Genomic DNA, 18,833 nt, shown 5'->3' with positions numbered 1-18,833 from the left:
CCTCTTGTTTTCCCCAATATCCATCAAGTCTGAGCCCATACTGCATGAATGCTGTAGTAAGAGGACATCACTTTGGCTCTAGCCAGGGGAAAAGAGCTTACCTTCACAGAGCTGTGGCTATGTACGTCTTGCTCACATGGAGGAGATTGCACAGAGGCATGTATCTTCTCTCAGGAAATCACCCAACACATGCTGGTAAAGAGAAACAGGAATGACTGTGCTTGTGAACTCACCCTGACCATCTGGAACAGAAACCTACAGCTCTGCTCAGGCTCGAACCAACATCCGCAGCTGCACCATGCAAAGCATGCCCAGAGCATCTCTGCACAAGGTCAGCAAGGCTCATGCATTCCCACAGCGCTGACCTGAGCTGGCAGTGCTGGCAGAACTCCCTGCTCCTTCCATGCAGGTTGGCAGAAACCGACCCCCTTAAGGCAACACTGATCAGCTTGTCCCCACATCTGCAACTGGGGATGTACCAAGACCAGAACTCTACTCCTGGCACACAGATGTTTATGGCAAGATCCTCATCTGCATCTCATGGAGCTGTTTTACCACAGCTGTCAAAAATCAGCATGTCCCCCCTATCCTGCCTGGCTGCAGCTCTTCCACACTTGGGACTGGTGCAGCGATGGAGTGTGACTTAGGCAGCTTCGGGCACCTGTCACAGGGTGAAAAACACCAGCTGTCTTCAGCCTCTGGCTGTGGCAGCATGTGCAAAGCAAAGGCTTCACGCAGCAAGCTGCAGGGGGGGTGGCCAGCTGCATCTATAAACCACAGAACATGCAGTCCTAACACATTTGGTAACTTCCCATGTCACTGGCGGCAATGTGATGTGTCTTTAGGAGAAAAGGCAGGAAGGGAGTGGCTTCTCAGAAAAGCCACCCTTGTAGCCCCCCCTCCACTATAAAATCTTGCTACACAAGCCCAATATAGGAGCAGAGCCAGAGGTTTTTCAGTTGTAAGAACAGCAAAGGCAGCTTGACCAGAAGTGGGAAGAATTCCTAATACTTCTGGACAAGAGGGTCTGTTGCAGAGGCACAGCACAGCTCAGAATAAGGCCATGAAATAGTTAGCACAGGCCAAACTGTGTATCCTAATTCCTGCTGTAGTAGAGGAAACAGGGCATTTCATGGCTTCATTGCCCCCCGTCATGGTGTGGAGGAGCATGCTGTGTGTTTCTGAAGCACCTCAGCCAGGTAGTGGAGGGGGAGGACCACCCAGCAGTGAGCTGCCCTGCACAGCCTCCAAGCCCAGGGCCTGCCAGACATGTGCACTGGTCAGCACTTGCAGTACAGTACAAGGCAGCTCCTCCAAACCTCAGCTGGCTGTTTACCACAGGCACTGGCTCCATGGCCAGCCATGGCCAATGCACATCTGGTTCTCACAGAAACTCCCTAGGGCGTCAAAACAAGAACTGGGGATTGGTTACAAGGCTGACCCAGGCATGGAAATTCTACCCCCACAATGCCGTCCAGTGCTTTCTCACCTCATTATAATTCTTGTTGCTGTGTGGGTGGCTCATTGCAAGTGAAACCAGCAGTAGCTGAGCTGGGGAGAAGCAGTCAACCTCAAACCCTTCAGCTTATAGTGAATTTCCCCATTTCTAAGAGCCGGGGAAACAGTAGTAGGAAAATCCCAGTGCTACGTATTAGTCACCAACTTTGTAGCCTTCAATCAGAGGACAAATACCACACTGTTATGAATGCCCCGCTCTTTACGACTGGGTAGAGACAGGATGAAGGAAATGGCTGATCCACCACTAAACTGGGACAGGAGCTCCTTAGGACATGCCTGCCATGCTCCTTGGACTGGGGCCAGTCTAGCACAGTAATCCCTGTACCAAAGACAGATTGTGACTCACAGGCTGTACTGTAACAGCTCTTGCCATGACAATTGCCTCTCTGCATTCAGAATATAGAATCTTAGGTCTCATGAAAAGATGGTCAGTTTTATAGACAGCATTCTGGCTAAGAGCAAAAAAACAACTAAAATGGCTGCTCCTGCCCTCATGCAGCTAAACAGCCACAGCAGCCAGTTCCCCATTCTGCTCAACTTGGGCTGTTGCCACTTTTTCTTCTCTTTCATCTTGCAGTCTTACTGAAGGGACAGCATGGACATTCCAGTGTTATAGAAAACCACAGGAGGGGCAGACTGGAAGCAGGACAGCAAAAAGGACAAATAGAGCAAAGTGCCTTTGGCCAGAGTTCTGCAGAGATGTACAGTTCCTGTCAACAAGCTTGTCACAAGGAATGAAAACGGGATTTAGCAATCCAGCTGTTCTGCTGATAGCTGTTATTAGGCAGTCTGGGAGAACAGGCCAACGTATGGCAATTCCTTAGGCTTTAACTTTGGTTGTGTTACTGAGGTATCTGGAAAGTGCTCTCTTCCTCATTTGACTGTGTTTTTCCTTTGCTTTGGAGCAATCTGCTTAGAAAGACAAAAGTCCTGCAGTTGAAAACCAAACTGGTTCACTGGTCTCCCTGCTTTTTTTACCTTCTGACCTTGTGACTTTGGTGCAGTAGGAGAGGCCTTGAGGGCTGTGGCCATGACTGCAAGGTCTCAGTCACAGAAGCATGCTGAAAGAAATGAAAATTCCGGGTAATGTGAGATCAAGATACATCATCACGTGGGAGCCTGGGGCAGACCTTGTATTCAGCAATCTGCAGAGGTGAGAAATTATCTGTGTGTTTGTGTGCATGCATGGACACACATGCCTGGGCAATGCCCAGGCACAGTTCTCCCAACAATTAATTAAAATTACCTATTTATTTGTAAAAGCAACTGCATACAAAATAACACATTTTGGAAGCACCTCTGTGAGGGCTAGAACACAAACTGCATGAATCATGATCCCTAAAAGGTTTTTGACAGAGAAGACCTGGTTAGGAGAAAACAAACTGTTCTCTCAGCCTCTCAGCCTCTCTTCATTAAGGAGTTTTGTCACATAATTGCATGGTCAGAGGTAAACCTTAGGGAGCAGGGTTTTGGGAGTTGCAACCCTCTCATTTAGTTCTCTAACCCTTTGTTCCTTTGGCCCTATCATTGCAACACTTAAAAGAACTGGTTTTCTTATATAAAGTTTGTACCTCATGGTGGGTGAACACTTGGACATCCCTGGACCCTGCCTCAACAATGCAGGGTCACAAAGCAAGAGGCAGAGTCAAGATATTTAAGAAGCTGACCCCTCCTTCACCCTAAATTAACTTGTCCCTACCCCCAAGAACCTGACGCCACATCCTCAAGGTCCTGCTCTATCTAGGATCACCCTTGTCGTGTGGTTATTGTCAGCTTTCTCTGGGCAATGATAAACCTCATGACTGATGGGAATTTGCCAACAGCTGATCCTTACAGGTGCATATTTCCAAGGAGCCAACTCTGTTCAGAAGAGAAATGAAAAGAAGCCAAGCCTCTGGCATTTCTGCAACGGAAAAGGAATGTATCTGAACTAGTTTCTCCTGAACTGTGAGTGCACCAGCTTTTTGTTTCTCAGGAACCCATTTCACTCATGGTGAGTCAGGTTGCTAGTATTTGGTAGATAAACAGGTGAGATAGATGTGGAGGTGGAGTGATTGTGAGCAAGTAATAAATGGCACTATAACTAGGCTAAAACTTGGCACAAGCCTTCACTTGCACAGCAGTTTTCAAAACAAACTGAAAACCAATGAATATATGCTTACCATGATCAGTAATTCTCTGTCCTGGCAGGAGCCCTCATTCACTAATAGGACATGGCTGGAGGGCACCAAAGCTCCTCTCTTGGGAGGGTGAGCTGCCTCTCTCTGTATAAGCGTGCAGGCACAGGCTAGTCCCCAGGTGGTGACCTCAGTTCAGACCCCTCACTGCCAGCTCAAAGTCACAACTCCCACTCACCACCCAAGGGGCAGATCACCAGCTTGGGCCAGAAACCTGTCACTTGAAACCCATCTGGGTTTCATAGCCTGGCAATAGCTATGCATGGCAAAAGTGGCAGGGTTAGGGGATGGAACAGGGAACTCAGCTCACACTACAGCCAGGCACCATGCCTGTTGCAGGGAGAGGGCGAGCCAGAGAGCTGCCCCCTCAGCCCCACTGTCTGTCTCCAGTTCTGGGCTATACAAAGACATAGGAACAGGGATCCCCCTTCTCTAAGAGTTAGGTTCCATTTCACCAGAGAAATATTGAAGGGAGAGAAAGGGAAGAATAACCCCACACAGAAAACCATCATATGGAAATGTGCAGACTGGAGTGCTATGTTGAACAAAAAAGCCAGGGAAAGGCAGAATAGAGCTGGGGCTCATCAGAGAAGCAAGTGCTGCAGCAAAGTTGGCCTGAGCAGACCTCTCCAGCCAAGCACAAGCCTTCATGGATGCAAAATCTTTCTTCTCACAAAGGACACAAGAGAGAGCGCAGGTGTAGAAGCGAAAGAAAGCACCACTGGTGTCCTTACACAGACACCTCTACTACTTCACCAACTTGGAAGAGAGATTTGCAGTACCAGTTGCTGTGCTTAGCATTATGATTTCCTATCTTATGAACAGTAATACAAATAGAGTTTTCTAAATGAGAACAAATGTATACATGTCAATAGAAAAACTCCATTACTTAATGGTTCTTATTTGTTTTATGCTGTTGCCAACATACTAGGGTGGAATTTACCATACTGAAATATATAATTATGCTGTAGAGAACTTGTCAGTAAAACTTCTTGAGTAATTATCCAACAAGAAGTACATACTGCCTTTAAGGTGTGGGCTAATTCCTATTCTGATTGGACAAGAACAAGAAGCTAAAAAAAGTATTTCACTAAGGTAGGGTGTTGGACCACACACTGGATAATCTTTCTGGGAAGAAACACTGCTTAGAAATCCCTGATTCCTTTTACAGCTGCTGAAGTAACTGCTTGTTTCTACAAGGTAAGAAACTAATCACCAATAACAGCACTGTGTAAGTGCAAATGATGGTAATCTTTACCTCAGGTCTTGATTGCGCAGGTATAGAAACATACAACCCATACCAGGGCTAAGCACACAGGGCAACATCTCCGACCCCAAAAGAAGTAATATGGAAGCTGTGTCACAAATCAAACACCTTCCCTTTGGACCTGCACCCACATCCCAGTTTCAGGTATGTCAGCACATTCCACGTAACCTTTGTGTGCTTCCCAAGCAACACACAGCCAGGGCAATAACCACAAGAGCTGTACTAAGAACTGCTTCCTGCAGTGGCTGCTCCCTTTTAGAGATGTCTCACAGCTGGAGACACCAGCTCTGACTTTGTCCCTTTGAGCTGTGGCTGCCACTGCTGGGTGCCAAACCCAACTGTGCCCAGGGGTCTGCATCATGTCCCAGCTGCCCGTCCCAGGCAGGCAGAAGTGCTACAACCCAATGAATCATGGGTGACCTAGAGTAGCCCTCACTTCAGTAAAGATTGAAATAACAAGCAACAATTCAACTTGCCATACAGTTTATTTCCAAAGACTAATTCAGTCCTGGCAAATGTGGCTAGGCTACCTCCATATAGCAGTTGTCTTCTTGGGCAAGAGTTCGCACAAAAGTTTCATTTTTTTCTCATTTTTCCTGCTGTTTTCCATTAATAGTTCTACTGGTCTTTTTTTTAACTACAAATGCCAGTATGGAGTCCTCACTGTGAATGGTGTGAGAGTCAGAAGGATAGGAGTTACTCACAAAATTACAAGGTAGCACCTTGTCTGAGCTATGGAGCTCCAGGGCCTCTGCAGTTTTTCTGTCTAAGTTTAGCCCAATACTGTTCAGTGATGCTGGTAAACTGACTGCTGAGCCACACCCCCCACCCCCGTCTGCATGCTTCAGCACCTCTTCACTTCCCCCTGCATCTCCAAGTTCCCTCAAGTGGTTGTGTGAGTGGCAGTGGAAGTCAGTATTTTAGTCTGCTATCACCACCCTCTTGCATTACTTTACCAGTAGAGTTAAAGCTTTTCCATTTTGTTGCCTTTGTAGCTCTTTCTCTGCTGTTTAAATCTTGACATTTCATCTCTAACAAATGCAACAGCTGTTCATCTCTGCTGGTATTTCCATCATTGCTATCACCATACAGTTCATTAGTGCTGTTGATCCAAGGGCTGCCATCACTAGTCTGTGTGTCATTCTCACTAGAAGCTAAACCTGGGACAATGGGGCAGTCAGAACCCTGAACAGTCAAACACACACCGTCCTTTATCCTTGGGTCAGATTCATAGATTGCAGTATCTGAAGGTGCTTCACTCGGGTTGTTGCACAGATTAAGGAAGGATTCATATAGTGACGTAGACATAACCTCATTGCCACTGTCCCAGTACAGACCATTACATTTACCTGCACTACCAAAAGGCTGATAGCCAGATGGCTGAGGTGCAGTGGAGCAAGAAATTATATTGGCTTTCCTTTGAACATTTTGATATATTACTTGCTTATGCATTTCTTTCTCTGAAAGAAAAGCTGAAGGACCTTCATTTGCATGTGTGGAGAAAGACGGAAAATCAGTATGTTCTGAACAGGTGTTTGGAAAATCAAGCTCAGTGCTGGGAGATCTGTAGCTGTTATAACACATCTGATTGCTAGCAGGCTGAGCACTTTGATCTCTGCAGCTGCATTCGGGCATCTCTGACAGCTGTCTCAAAGGCGATGAGGAAGGCACACTTTCAAAGCCCAGAGTCAGGCTACTGTTAGCCATTGACTGAGACATGAGGGCACTGAAGCTCTTGTATGCAGAGCTGCTGGGTTCCTTGCATGCAGACACAAGCACATTAAAGCTCCTGTAGGCAGAGCCACAGGGTTCCAGGGATGGAGACAAAAGGGTGTCGCAGCTCTTGTAGGCAGAACTACACAACCCCATGGATGCAGACACAAGGGTATCAAAACTCTTGTCTGCAGGGCTGTTTATTCTGTCTGTTTTGGTTCCAAACAATGATTTATTTGTAGATTCCTGGGTCAGGACACAAGAGTCAAGCTCACTTTCAGAACGACACAGAAAATGGCTTTGATGAACCATTTGTTGAAGATCTCTTGCATCCAGAGAAGCAGAATTTATGCTGGAGCTCCGATAGCCAGATTCAAAGGATTCTTCTGATAGCTCTGACTCTTTGCTGGCTGTACTACAATTGTAGTCATCTTGAGAGGCTTTGGTGAAAAGGGGAGCTGTATGAGAAATAGCACACGGTTGTGGACTCTGGGCTGTAGTTTCTTTTGGATTTTGCTGTGATGGATTTTCTGACCCAATGCTCTCTAAGGTTTTCCTCTCAGATGTGGGGATGTTTGGGCCTTTATTTTCTTGCATGTTATTTTCATTTGCCAGGAGTGCATCAAACATGTTAGCTAGTAACTCATTGTGTTCAGGGTGCTCTCTGAAAGCACCCATGCTGCTCTCACACGGCTCAAACATGGTGATCTGGTTGCCAGTTTCTTCTTGGCTCTCAGTTTCACTGTCTGTTAAACAGACACAGATTTCTATACACTCTTCAACCGGTATTGTATCAGGGGTTAAAACTGCACTGCTGCCTTTTGGCAACCACTCTTCAGACTTGCTGTGGCAACTGCAAGATTTCTCAACATTTCTGATGTTATCTTTTCTCTTGAAGTTTTGGCTTGACAAACTTCGAGCCAGACAGTTCTTGCAACTTCTGTTTTTGGAAGTCAAAAGGAAAGGACAGTTAATGTTTATGGTACAGGAAACAATTTTATGCTGTAAAGCAGAGGGATTTTTTTTTTAATCTTACTTACATTTGTTGTTCCATGTGACTCTGCTTTAAGTCCTGGAACGGGAACTTCATTTCATCAAAATAGTACAAAACTGAAAACTAATAAAGATACAAATGGGATTTAGGACACATATAAGCTGTATTTAGTATCCCTTACACTAGACAGACAATAGAATTTACTACATATTTTGCTTCTGATGATCAGGAAAAGGTATTTTTTGCAAAGCTTTTAAATTACCTTGACATTTTTTACAACCGATTGGCTCTTTGCTGGATTTGGGATTTGATCCCACCATTCTTTCTTCACTCTGCAAGGGAAGAATGAAAATAACTTGTTTTGACTGCACTTGGGCTTGATGAGTGCACATTTCTCTCTTCTTTCTCCTTTCCCTCTTAGGATCTGCATTGCAGCAACAGAAAGGGTTCATTTTGGGCATCTCCTGATTTTCATTAAACCAGAGCAAAGATGTTTGTATGTTTGGTATGTGACTGCTCTGCACAACAACAGTCACCTGTACTTCTAATCATGTTTAAAAGGATGTGAAATAGACAGGATCTCATTACCATTTAAAAATTCCACCTTACCATTTGAAAATTTTTGAAAGAAATAAAGGTATTTAGCCATCATTACTTGAACTCCAGCAAAGACCAAGGTCCAAAACTGACAACCCCCTACTATAATAAGCCTATTCTAGTAATATTAATAAGACTATTCAGAAAATGACAGTTTACAAAACTGACTTGTGTTTATAAAATCTCTGCTCACAGACAGCTAGATAAAGGTGCTCAGAAAACCCAAACATTAGATTTCTGTGCTACCAGACATTTGTCTAACCAGTAGCAATACCGATATCCGTACAAACCGTTACTCAATAAACTCTGTAACAAGCAGGATACCTACTTGGTGAAACAGAAGTAACAAATTATAGATCCTGCCATGATCAGTATGCAGGATGTGGGCACAGCCATCTGCAAAATGTCTTCAGCCTTCACCGGGTAATCTGTTAAACAAGCAAATGTGTACATGTGAATGTGCATCCAAATGCAAGCACTGACAATACCAAATTATTTGCTGCTCTTCTGCAACTCAAAAAAATTCTCTTTTAGAGAATGTAAAATAAAGCTTCTGGCTTGTTAACAACAGACCCCCACAGCTGCCAGCAGCAATGGTGTGTGGTGTGTCAGAGACCTGGCACAGGTCTGTGCCCAGCTGCTGGGGTGGCAGGAGCCAGGAGAGCCAGCGTGACCGTCAGCCCTCGGGGACAGGGGCTGTCACAGCGCCTGAAGTGGCATTGTCACTGTCACTGCAGTGCAGCTATGCTTCTTGCTCTTTCTGTTGCTCTTCAGGGGTTTTTATAAACCCTCCTACCTCCACTAAAACACTGCTTTATTTGCAGCATATATATATATATATACATATATATATACACACACACATATATACATATATATATATATATATGTAAAATTTATACTCACTTGCTCTCACATCAATTTTGCTGTTTAGTTCAAATATCTCTTCTACTTCATTAAATATTTATAGAGAATAAACAGATTCCTTTCAGCCTGTTTTTCACAAGGCTAAGCAATCCAACCTCCCTTGGTCTTCTCTTCCTGAGTTTCCCAAGGAGTTGCCTATCTATGTTTAGTGTCTTTGGAAGCCTTTACAGATGTATTCACATTACATTCAAAATGATAAAGATAATGAGTCCATAACTCTCCTCCAAGAGAGCAGCAGAGTATGTAAGACTGTATACCATCCTTTTACCAATCTGTTATTCCTGACACTATTACCATAGCGAAATTCAACTTCTTCACTCCATTCACTCCAGTAGGCGGGGTAGTACACGTAGTTACACCTGAGACTTGCAACATAATCATAGCCCCTCTTCAAGGAGCTTGCAGTAATCTCAAAGCTTTTTGCTTGGTAGTTAATTGCTTTTACAGAAACCTGAAAAGAAAGTGAGAAAGTTCACTTTGATTTCCTTATAGGGTGAAGGGCTAGAGACAGCAACTACATGTTAACAGTGTTACGTGTTTCAGTGACCTTTCACAAATGAACGACTGTTTATGATACTGCAGTTCATGTCATCAGCAGGTGGCATTTGTTACCTGCCACCATGCATGTTCTTCTGCTACCAGAAGCAGCCCAGCCCAGTAATGCTTTTTTCAGATTATTCAGAACTCACCTGCCCCACAGAGCCATCAACCTCCAGCTTCCTGATGTCTAAGGAGAAAATGAAGTTCAGGGAACAGAAGCATTGTATTTTCAATCTCTGCCCTGTCTACTGCAAGCAGCAGACCATTTTGGGGTGGCAGTCAGAAGAGTTTCAATTCTCTGACACCCAGCTGAACTATCTTGGGGGCAAAGTGAACTGTGGCAAGTGTGTAATCAGGATCACTGTGCTCTGGCTGGCCCTTACATTATTATTAATGAAGTGACTTTGTAGAGGACTTTTTAAACCTTAAAGCTCTGGAGACTGAAAATGAAGAGACTGGGTGTGTCTTACCTCTGTCGGGTGATGCTTCCTCCAGTATTTCACCTCGTAGATAACTGGTCCAGAGAGAAAAGATGGATGAGAGTAGCTCTCCTCCCAACTCAGATTGAAATTACCATTTTCAGCTTTCTCAATGGCAAGATTTTTGGGGGCTCTTGGCTTAACTGTATGTTAAAGAATACAGAACAGGGTAATGGGAGAGCACTGACAGAGAGAAGCAGAGAGAAGCATTCAGCAGAGACCAGAATATCATCGCAGTCAAGGCACAGACCCTTTTCACTGTGCTGTAGCACAAGAACAGAGAGGCCGAACCTGAGCAACTTGAGGGTATCTATTAAGCACTGATTCCTCAAGCTGGCTGAACCAATTGCAAGCACAGCCTTTTGGTGCACTGGATGCAGCTTTCAGTCTGGAGAAACAGGAACAACCTGTGCCCTGACAGTAGCAGCTGTGAGGCCGGGTGGGCACAGAGCTCCAACATCACTGCCAAGCTGTCCTGGCTCCCTGTCTCTTGAAAATCAACGTGGACTTCTGCTTATTTGGCAGATAAGCACCAGCATCAATCAAGTATTCCGAAGAGAACCAGCTCCTTGGCCTGCCTAAGGTATGAGAATGGTTTCTCTGAGTGTTTAAGGTGACAGGCGTTACCAACAAGCACACTGTTCTGACCAAACTGGGGGTCTAGGTGCAGACATGAATTGTGTCTACACTCTGTCCTGTTTAGGAGCAGTCTCTTAAACACTTTTATCACCAGCTGTTGAAATCCAACAGCAATTACTGTAAAAATCTCCTGCTCATTTAGCATGATTCAACTAGCATGAAAAATCAGAGTATGACAGAGACAGGAATGGGAAGAATTTCAGTAGGGATAACCTAGTATCCTTCTAGAAACTGAAAGTAGCATGATTCCTGTTCCTCTTGTAAGCCACAAGTACAAGGCACTAAAGATAATTTAAGTCCCCAAACTCCTTTTGGCTTGCAGCTGAGAGGGTACAGCTAGAGGAACAATCACTCTCTGCCTTCCCCATTACTTACATTAATTCCTTAAGAATCTAATCCACAATCAGGTTTCTAAAACAAATGGATTTTGCATTTAAGCTACCATGACATTTTGCACCTCTGACAAGCAAAAACTGTTCTGGGGACATGAATGAGAAGTTAGCTAGGAGGGCAAAGCCTTGAGCCAGACATGCCAGTGACAAAGGAAACAAGTTCTTACCAACAAGGGCTGGTGTAACATTGTAATTCCACGAATCAGTGCCATTGAATTGCAGGGCTAGAATATATGTGAGGCCTAATACAAAATATTCTGGATATATTGTACAAGTGCACCTTAAACTGTCTTTTTCATTCTCAGGAACACACTTGTTTCTGAAAAACAGGCACAAAACTATGTGATGTTTAAGAAAATGTGACACACTATTCCTTGAAAAGGTGAAATCAAGTTTCCCAACATGTATAACTAATCAGAACTGAGACAAGTCAGTTCCCAGAAATATTTCCAAAACAAAACTGAGATCCCCAAACAACCCACCCTCCCCAGCCACCCCCTGGATATCTGTATCACACAAATTAAAAACTTGACAGAAAGGCCAAGGATTGATCCCAAATAACAACCCTTTGTCACACTTCAGCTTCTAAAGGAACATACTAACAGCTTGTTAGTACAGGAACAGGTTTATTGCAGTGTATCAGCAAGGTTATTTGAATGTTGGTGTGGTGAAATCATGCAGCAAGGGACAGGAGAACCCAGATGCATCTTCTTGTGTAAGAGATGATGCCTGGCCCTGCTCAGAACAGGGGCAACAGTCTGTGCCTGAACAAGGGGCTACACTGTGCAGAGACAACAGTCTGTGCCTGAACAAGGGCTACACTGTGCAGAGACAACAGTCTGTGCCTGAACAAGGGCTACACTGTGCAGAGACAACAGTCTGTGCCTGAACAAGGGCTACACTGTGCAGAGACAACCACCTGGCCTTCAGTGGAAAGCAGCTTTCACACAGGCTACAGACCAGTGAATCAAGAAAGATTTCTCATGAAGAAGGTAACATTTTGCATGAAGTTAAGGTTTTGTAAACTTCTAAGTGCCCCACCACTCCTACTGTCCCCACTCCTACCTGACCCCTCCTCTGTCCTAAGAGAGCAGGAAGTTCTACAAAGGAGTAGACCACTGAACTGAGGGTGCTGTTAATGCAGAAACCCATTTTACTTAAAAGGAAAGAATCCATTTTACTTTAAGAGGAATAATCTGAAGTATTTTTTTTCCCAGACACCCACAGTAGAGGGAGGAAATTAAAGCAAATAGTGGCTATAGGATATATGAAACTCTAACAATGGCAGTGTAACATCTTATTAAACACTTACAACACAGAAGAAGTTTCCTTGCTGTAGTAGAGCACGAATTCTTTGGAGCAATTGGTTTGTGCAGGCACCTTCCAGTGACAAACCAGCTCTTTGTCATAGTCAGTGAAGCATGCAAATTCGTGTATGTGTCCTGCAGTCAGAACTAGGAGAAAGCATAAAATGAGAAGCAAGAGAATCAGAAGACTATATTGGACTAAGCAGAAATACTAACTTTTCCATCTAAACAGAGCTGCCACACCTCTACAAATTAAGTGAAAACATTTTTATTTTTTGTGTCTGGGTAAACGGAAAGAGTAACAAACACTGAGGCTGTCTCCACCTTTCTAGAGACAATGTCTACGGTCTTGGACAGGAAGAGTCTGCAGTAGTAATATTGAGATAGAAAGGCACATTTCAGCCAACAGAGACTTCCAAGCACAGAAAATCCGATTGCAATAGCTCTACTTAAAACACATCAGCATTAAATTACAAAACAGCATTAAATACAAAAGGTTCAAGACCCAAAATGCAGATAATTAACAGTCAGACCAGGTTCACTGCTTACAGTCATGACTCGTGTTTTACCTACAGCTAAGGTAAAAGGTTGGAAGCTTCCCAAATGCATGGGAGAGCATGCTCCCAGAGCAGCTCCCCAGTGCCCAGCAGATCTTCCTGCCACAGTCTTTCTTCTAACATACACCTTTACTTCATGCCACTCAGTACTGCCTGCTCTGTCTTCTACTCATCATTGTTATGAGAGCTTTCAAGACTGAGGAGAGATGAAGTCACACTCAGCCAGGCACTGAGGAGGTGCACGGAACCCCAGAGTCTGCACTCCAGTGTTCAAGTTTATAACTATTTTCACTGGAGGTATTTAACCAAAAAAGAGAATATAGTGGTCAAAATATCTTTGTTAGAACTGGAAGTGGAAATAGAATCCACAATCCTCAGTATCCCTTCCAGCCTCACTTTCCTTGATTTCAATGTGCTCCACAAGAGTGATATACAGAACAGAAGAGAAGCTAGGTGACAGTAAGGCCATGTTGTTATTTGGATTAACCCTGTGCCAACTCAATATTGATACTGGACCCTGGAATGTGATTATAAGAAAATAGCTAGAAATAGCTAATACTTTTATCATCCAAAACAATTATTTGCCTTTTCTGATGTTTGACTTCTCTTCCACAGGTAAATAATAACAGTATCTCCCTTTTCTTGCACAACCTGTACAAATATAAATCCTTTTCTGCTTTACATGTCAATCTCCTGTAAAAAAAATTAAAATACCTGTTTTTTAAAATCCTATTAATTATCTGAGAATTTCCAAAGGGATTCTGCTAGAAGGTTTTCTGTGGCAATTATACAAAACCAAATTTTGTGTACATGGCCCAGTACATTACCAACCCTCCATGCTGGTCATTTACATTGCAAATTCAAGGCTCATTTGCCAACTATTCACATGCTGCAAGGTCTTTGTCCTTCAGCCACTTCTGCTTCACAGGCTTATTCCTTCCAACAGGTATCTAAATTTCAGATTATTCCTCACACGCCTTTTTTGCTGAAAGTACCAAATTTCATTTGGTACTTCCCTACATGTCTACTTTTCTGTAGTCCACTTGTGTTATTTACTATGATCCAACTTCTGCATATTATGATACAGTACAGGATCTGCAAATGTAAAACGTGATGGCCAGATACCTTTAATTAAACTTTGATAAAGATCATTTAGGGAAATGAAAAGGTGGGATTACCTAGACCAGACAATCCCGCCAATGTGTTCTTGCAAACTTTGATCCTTCTCATTAATTCAAATTGCACTATTTCATAGTATGCAAGACAGTAGCTAATAAACCTTCTTTTTTAGAGACAGGGTACTTTAAAATGTCTTTAACTATTTTGGTTTGCTTTATAAAACAAAACAAGATCTAAGAAACCATAAACTACTGTGGAGCTAGTTAAAAAAATACAGAAAGCAAAGTGTGAGATTCATTTTCCAGAAAATAAAAATGCATTATTGAAAACCATTACTATATATACCTCATTAGTATTTTTAATCTAACATCATAACAGATACAATGAAAACAGCCCATGTTTATGGGTATGGAAAGTCAGCTTCTGCCAGCTGAGCTTCATGAAATAACTCTTAAGGAACCAGCAGCACTCGACTCAACGCACCTGCCGGCTGACAGGACGGTGGCGAGGGACACACCAGAATCCTGTCACTGTGTGCCCCGGGCAGGGCAGGGCTGGGCAGGGCAGGACAGGGCAGGGGATGGCTGGGCAGGGCGGCAGGGCTGGGCAGGGCAGGACAGGGGAGGGGAAGGCAGGGCAGGGCAGGGTTGGGCAGGGCAGGGCAGGGCTGGGCAGGGCAGGGCTGCCCCGTCCGCAGACAGGCCTGCCCCGCCTGCTCCAGCCCAGCCAAGCGTGCTTTCCAGCCAGCCTCTGCTGACCACGGAGAGCACAGACTGGCACCACTGGAGAGCACAGACTGGCAGCAGAGGAGAGCACAGACTGGCACCACTGGAGAGCACACACTGGCACCACTGGAGAGCACAGACTGGCACCACTGGAGAGCACACACTGGCACCACTGGAGAGCACACACTGGCAGCAGAGGAGGCACACACTGGCACCACTGGAGAGCACACACTGGCACCACTGGAGAGCACACACTGGCACCACTGGAGAGCACACACTGGCAGCAGCTCTGTGAGCGGCTCCCCCGCGGCCCCACGGGCAAACCACAGCAGCCAGGGACTCTGGAGCTTCCTGCAGAGCTGCCTGGGCTGCAGAGACCTGGCTCACAGTGAGGTGAACAGTGCTGGGGATACTCAGATACTGGGGAAGAAGGAGATGGCTTTCCAAACCTGTTTCTCCTTTCTGCAAATTCCTAGTTTTTCTTGTCCACATAGAAAAGGTCAATATAAAGATTAAAAAAAAAAATCTAAGATTTTTTTCTAGTACAGGGATACTTCTGACATTTGAAGTTACAAATTTTACAGTAGTTAATAAGTGGTAACAGCGTTACCTAATGTCATATAAAAATGCTATCAAGAAAAACTTCACTATAATAATTTAAAATATTGACAAACATACCTTCATTTGTTGTATATGAAAAGAAAAGGATCCACAGGGTATATGGTGTAGCACTTGGGAGCCTTGCCATTACTGACGATGGTCAGGTACAGTAGGAAAAACTGTGCTGCAATTCTGCCAACAGAAAACATAATAAGCTTACATCCCTGCCTCAGTTAAGGTAAAGGTAAAAAAACCCTACCACTCTGCTAGATGTTAGAATTCAGACTCCCTGCTGTACCTGTTTCCCACCTCTGGCCCCTAAAATTAGCTCACGGAATGAGACATGTAGAAGAATAAGGAGAACACAAATGAGCTAGAAGACTTTTTCTGCAAAATTTCCATGACAGAGGATACAGGACTGGCATTGACAGTGGAGCTGCCTCTTTAGCTACTAGAAAAGAAAGGCTGCTAGTAGGTAAAGGGTAAAAAAGGGCAAGCACTAGACCAAAATCACTGACATTGTCACCAAAGCCCTATAATTTCACTCAGATAAGTAAAAGAATTTAAGAATGAAGTGTCCAATCTATTGACTAAAATGTTTTCTCCAAGTCTTATCACCAGTGCCTTGATAATCTGAGTATCACGTCTTTAAAAAAAGAATTTTAGCAAAGAACTCTGAGCATTGCTCCAAAAGAATGCAGATTCATTAAAACATTAATTATTAAAAAGTTGTAAAACACACCTAGTCATGATATAACCAGAACAACTTTGGAGAAGGAAAATAATGCAGGTTTTATGTCCCTAAGCATAGCAAAACTGTCTAGGTAAATTGAAAACAGATGAAGTAATTAATTTCAGACTTAAAAATAGCAAGTGTCCCTAAGATTTTTTTACCAATATGGCTACTTAATGCCTAAGATAAGGCTACCAGCTTTCATATAACTATAAATGGATATCAGGCATTTCAAATTTTGGTAAATTTGTAAGTGAAGTCATGCTAACTAATATGCTTTTGGCTTTGCTTTCAGTATAAAGAGGGATAAAATTTGTTCAGCAGCACATTGTTAAGGCACAACCCTTTGGTCCCTTCCTCTCATGCTTTTGGAGTTTTATAACTTTCATATCTGGACAGAGTGTTCTTGCTGCCTGCAAGCTTCAGCTGTTCTGGTTATACCTGTAGGGCTCCCAGGTAGTATGCTAGCTTTTTGGGAAGGGAAGGGAAGGGAAGGGAAGGGAAGGGAAGGGAAGGGAAGGGAAGGGAAGGGAAGATCTCTTTCAGCAGGTGAATGGTATTGGGTGTTCTGCATAAGATTGGTCAGACTCTGAAGCAGAAAAGACCTCTGGAAGGTATTTGTGGATGGTAGTTCAATACTCTCTTCCCCAAACCAACCATGCAGCAGAACCACATTACATGTGTCTGACAGAGGTGAGTCTGTCTGTCTGATTGCAAATATCCATCTTAGAAGTTAAAGGATAAGGACATTGTTAGTCAAAATAGAAGATCAGAATGGAGACTCTTCTGTGACCTTCTCTGGGGCAGTCACTGCTCATCGAGTAATAAAGAACAAACCTGAAAGACAAATTCCTCATAAGAGCTTGACAAAACTATTACTCAAGAGTTGAGTTTTTTTCATATTCTGAGAATAGATGAAATGTGACTAAGCACAGTAATACATATTTTTAAAAAGAACACAAGCCCCTTTGCTGCTGCTCAGAAAAAAGGAGCCAACTGCTCTGGCATAAAAAAAAAAAAAATTCTTCATTTCCCTTTTTCCTGGAATTCTCAAGAGAGGAAGCATTTGCTGCTTTCCACTGTTAGGTAATACTGCCACATGACTGGAGTTCCAAGAAACTCTTGGAACTCTTAGAACTTTGGCAAAGAATCCTGAATCACGTAAGCATTTCCAAATGAGCAGATGGCAGACCAAAACCATCTTCTCGTGGAAGAATGGATCTGCACATGTGGATGAAAATGGAGTTAAGCCAGTGCTTCAATGAAACTGCAAAAGGAGAAAATTTAAAAACATCCACAGTTCTTCTGCCTGTTACCTCTTAAGTTTTTCATTATACCAGACAATAAATACCAGTCTAATTTTTTACTTTTTTAAGTATGTAACACATATAGACAATACTAAGATTGCAGCAAACCTAGTAGCTCTGATATATTTGAGGAAAGTAAATTGCAAAGACATAAGTTACTTCCCCAAAACTAGGAAAGAAATCTCTGTCAGGGTTAGAAGCAGATCTACAAGGTTACTGGCACAAGCTACATGCTTTGATCACTTACCCTTTTGTTTCTTGAAAAAAAATATGATGTGATTAGAATTATTTCATTTACTATCAAGAAAAATGGTACTAACTTTTGGTCTGGTCTTCTACGGAAATTAGGGTCACATTTCATTAACAGGTATAATCTGCAAAACTGTTATGTGCAAGAGTAGCTCTGCCCAAACCAAGAGGTCATCTTAAACAAGACTGCTTAATGCACCGTTGCTGCAATTGTACAGCTAACGCATCTTTCCCTGTTTAAAACTGCCTCTTTTTAAAACTGATGCACATCTTGTCTTACTCTCTAGTTTAAAGCGCTGACTATAAACGCTGAATAAAGTGAGACAAGCGGAACATAGCAGAGCAAAAGGTTCAGCAACAGATTCTGCATCGAACCTTGAAAAGAACACCCGTGCAGAGTTACCCGTGTGTAATGCCTTCTGACGAGAAACCTCTCCGTTCCGGGCGCTCAGCACGAACCGCTCCGGAGCCCTGCGGGCCCGCGGGCACACGGGGGGCGCGGCCGGAGCCCCGGGCGGGGCACGGCCGGGAACGGCTCCGGGCGGGAACGGCTCCGGGCGGGAACGGCTCCGACCGGGAACGGCTCCGAGCGGGCCCGCGACAGGCGCGTCCAGCAGGAACGACACTGCGGAGAATCACATCTTTTGTGTAAAATACTGTAAAAGGAGCACTCGCGTCTGACAGCCTCCAGGAGAGAGAAGCGATTCTGGCCGCGGGTTCCAGCCGGAGCCACCGCACGGGACGGGCCCCGGGATCCGCGCCCGGCCAAGCCCCGGAGGGAGCGCAGACCTTCCGTCCTTCCCGGAACCGGCACGGAGAAAAACACAGACCGCACAAACGGCACGCCAAGCGCAGGCAACGAGCAGGAGCCGGTCCTGACGCCAGGACGAAGGGGCCGCCGTACGTACCTTGTGTCCACCGGCGCCCGCTCCGGCCCCGGACGCAGCGCGGCCCCGGGCCCGGCGCCCCCGCACCCCGCCCGAGCGCCGCGCT

At 44.3% G+C, this 18,833-nt stretch overlaps 2 protein-coding genes across 8 annotated transcripts in view; one reads left to right on the top strand and one right to left on the bottom strand.

The window, feature by feature from the left end:
- Positions 1–5,428: 5,428 nt before the first annotated feature.
- On the bottom strand, positions 5,429–18,382 carry IL4R (interleukin 4 receptor). Of its 4 annotated transcripts, none has more exons than XM_041490403.1 (10): positions 18,244–18,382; positions 15,630–15,743; positions 12,556–12,697; positions 11,411–11,562; positions 10,204–10,355; positions 9,488–9,644; positions 8,595–8,694; positions 7,932–8,001; positions 7,716–7,792; positions 5,429–7,615 (listed from the first exon to the last, which is right to left on the bottom strand). In XM_041490403.1, the coding sequence occupies exons 2-10, from the start codon at positions 15,697–15,699 to the stop codon at positions 5,875–5,877; spliced, it is 2,661 nt and encodes an 886-aa protein (XP_041346337.1). In that variant the 5' UTR covers positions 15,700–15,743; positions 18,244–18,382; the 3' UTR covers positions 5,429–5,874. The 4 variants fall into 4 exon arrangements, with proteins under 4 accessions (XP_041346337.1, XP_041346338.1, XP_041346339.1 ...); XM_041490404.1 differs by having other exon boundaries at positions 18,216–18,349; XM_041490405.1 differs by lacking the exon at positions 18,244–18,382 and adding an exon at positions 16,963–18,121.
- Positions 18,383–18,608: 226 nt separating this feature from the next.
- NSMCE1 (NSE1 homolog, SMC5-SMC6 complex component) overlaps positions 18,609–18,833 on the top strand; it is an 8,202-nt gene continuing 7,977 nt past the window's right edge. For 2 of the 4 annotated variants that reach the window (XM_041490412.1, XM_041490408.1), the window contains exon 1: positions 18,621–18,740. The gene's annotated coding sequence lies outside the window, so the exon portion shown is untranslated. Of the gene's footprint in view, positions 18,741–18,833 lie in introns of all 4 variants that reach the window. The other 2 variants (XM_041490414.1, XM_041490411.1) reach the window with 2 other exon arrangements.

This window comes from Pyrgilauda ruficollis, unplaced genomic scaffold (assembly GCF_017590135.1).
Source record: "Pyrgilauda ruficollis isolate IOZ18807 unplaced genomic scaffold, ASM1759013v1 scaffold122, whole genome shotgun sequence".
NCBI lineage: Eukaryota > Metazoa > Chordata > Aves > Passeriformes > Passeridae > Pyrgilauda > Pyrgilauda ruficollis.
Note: the sequence above shows the minus strand (reverse complement) of the source record. Positions and strands in the feature narration are given on the sequence as shown.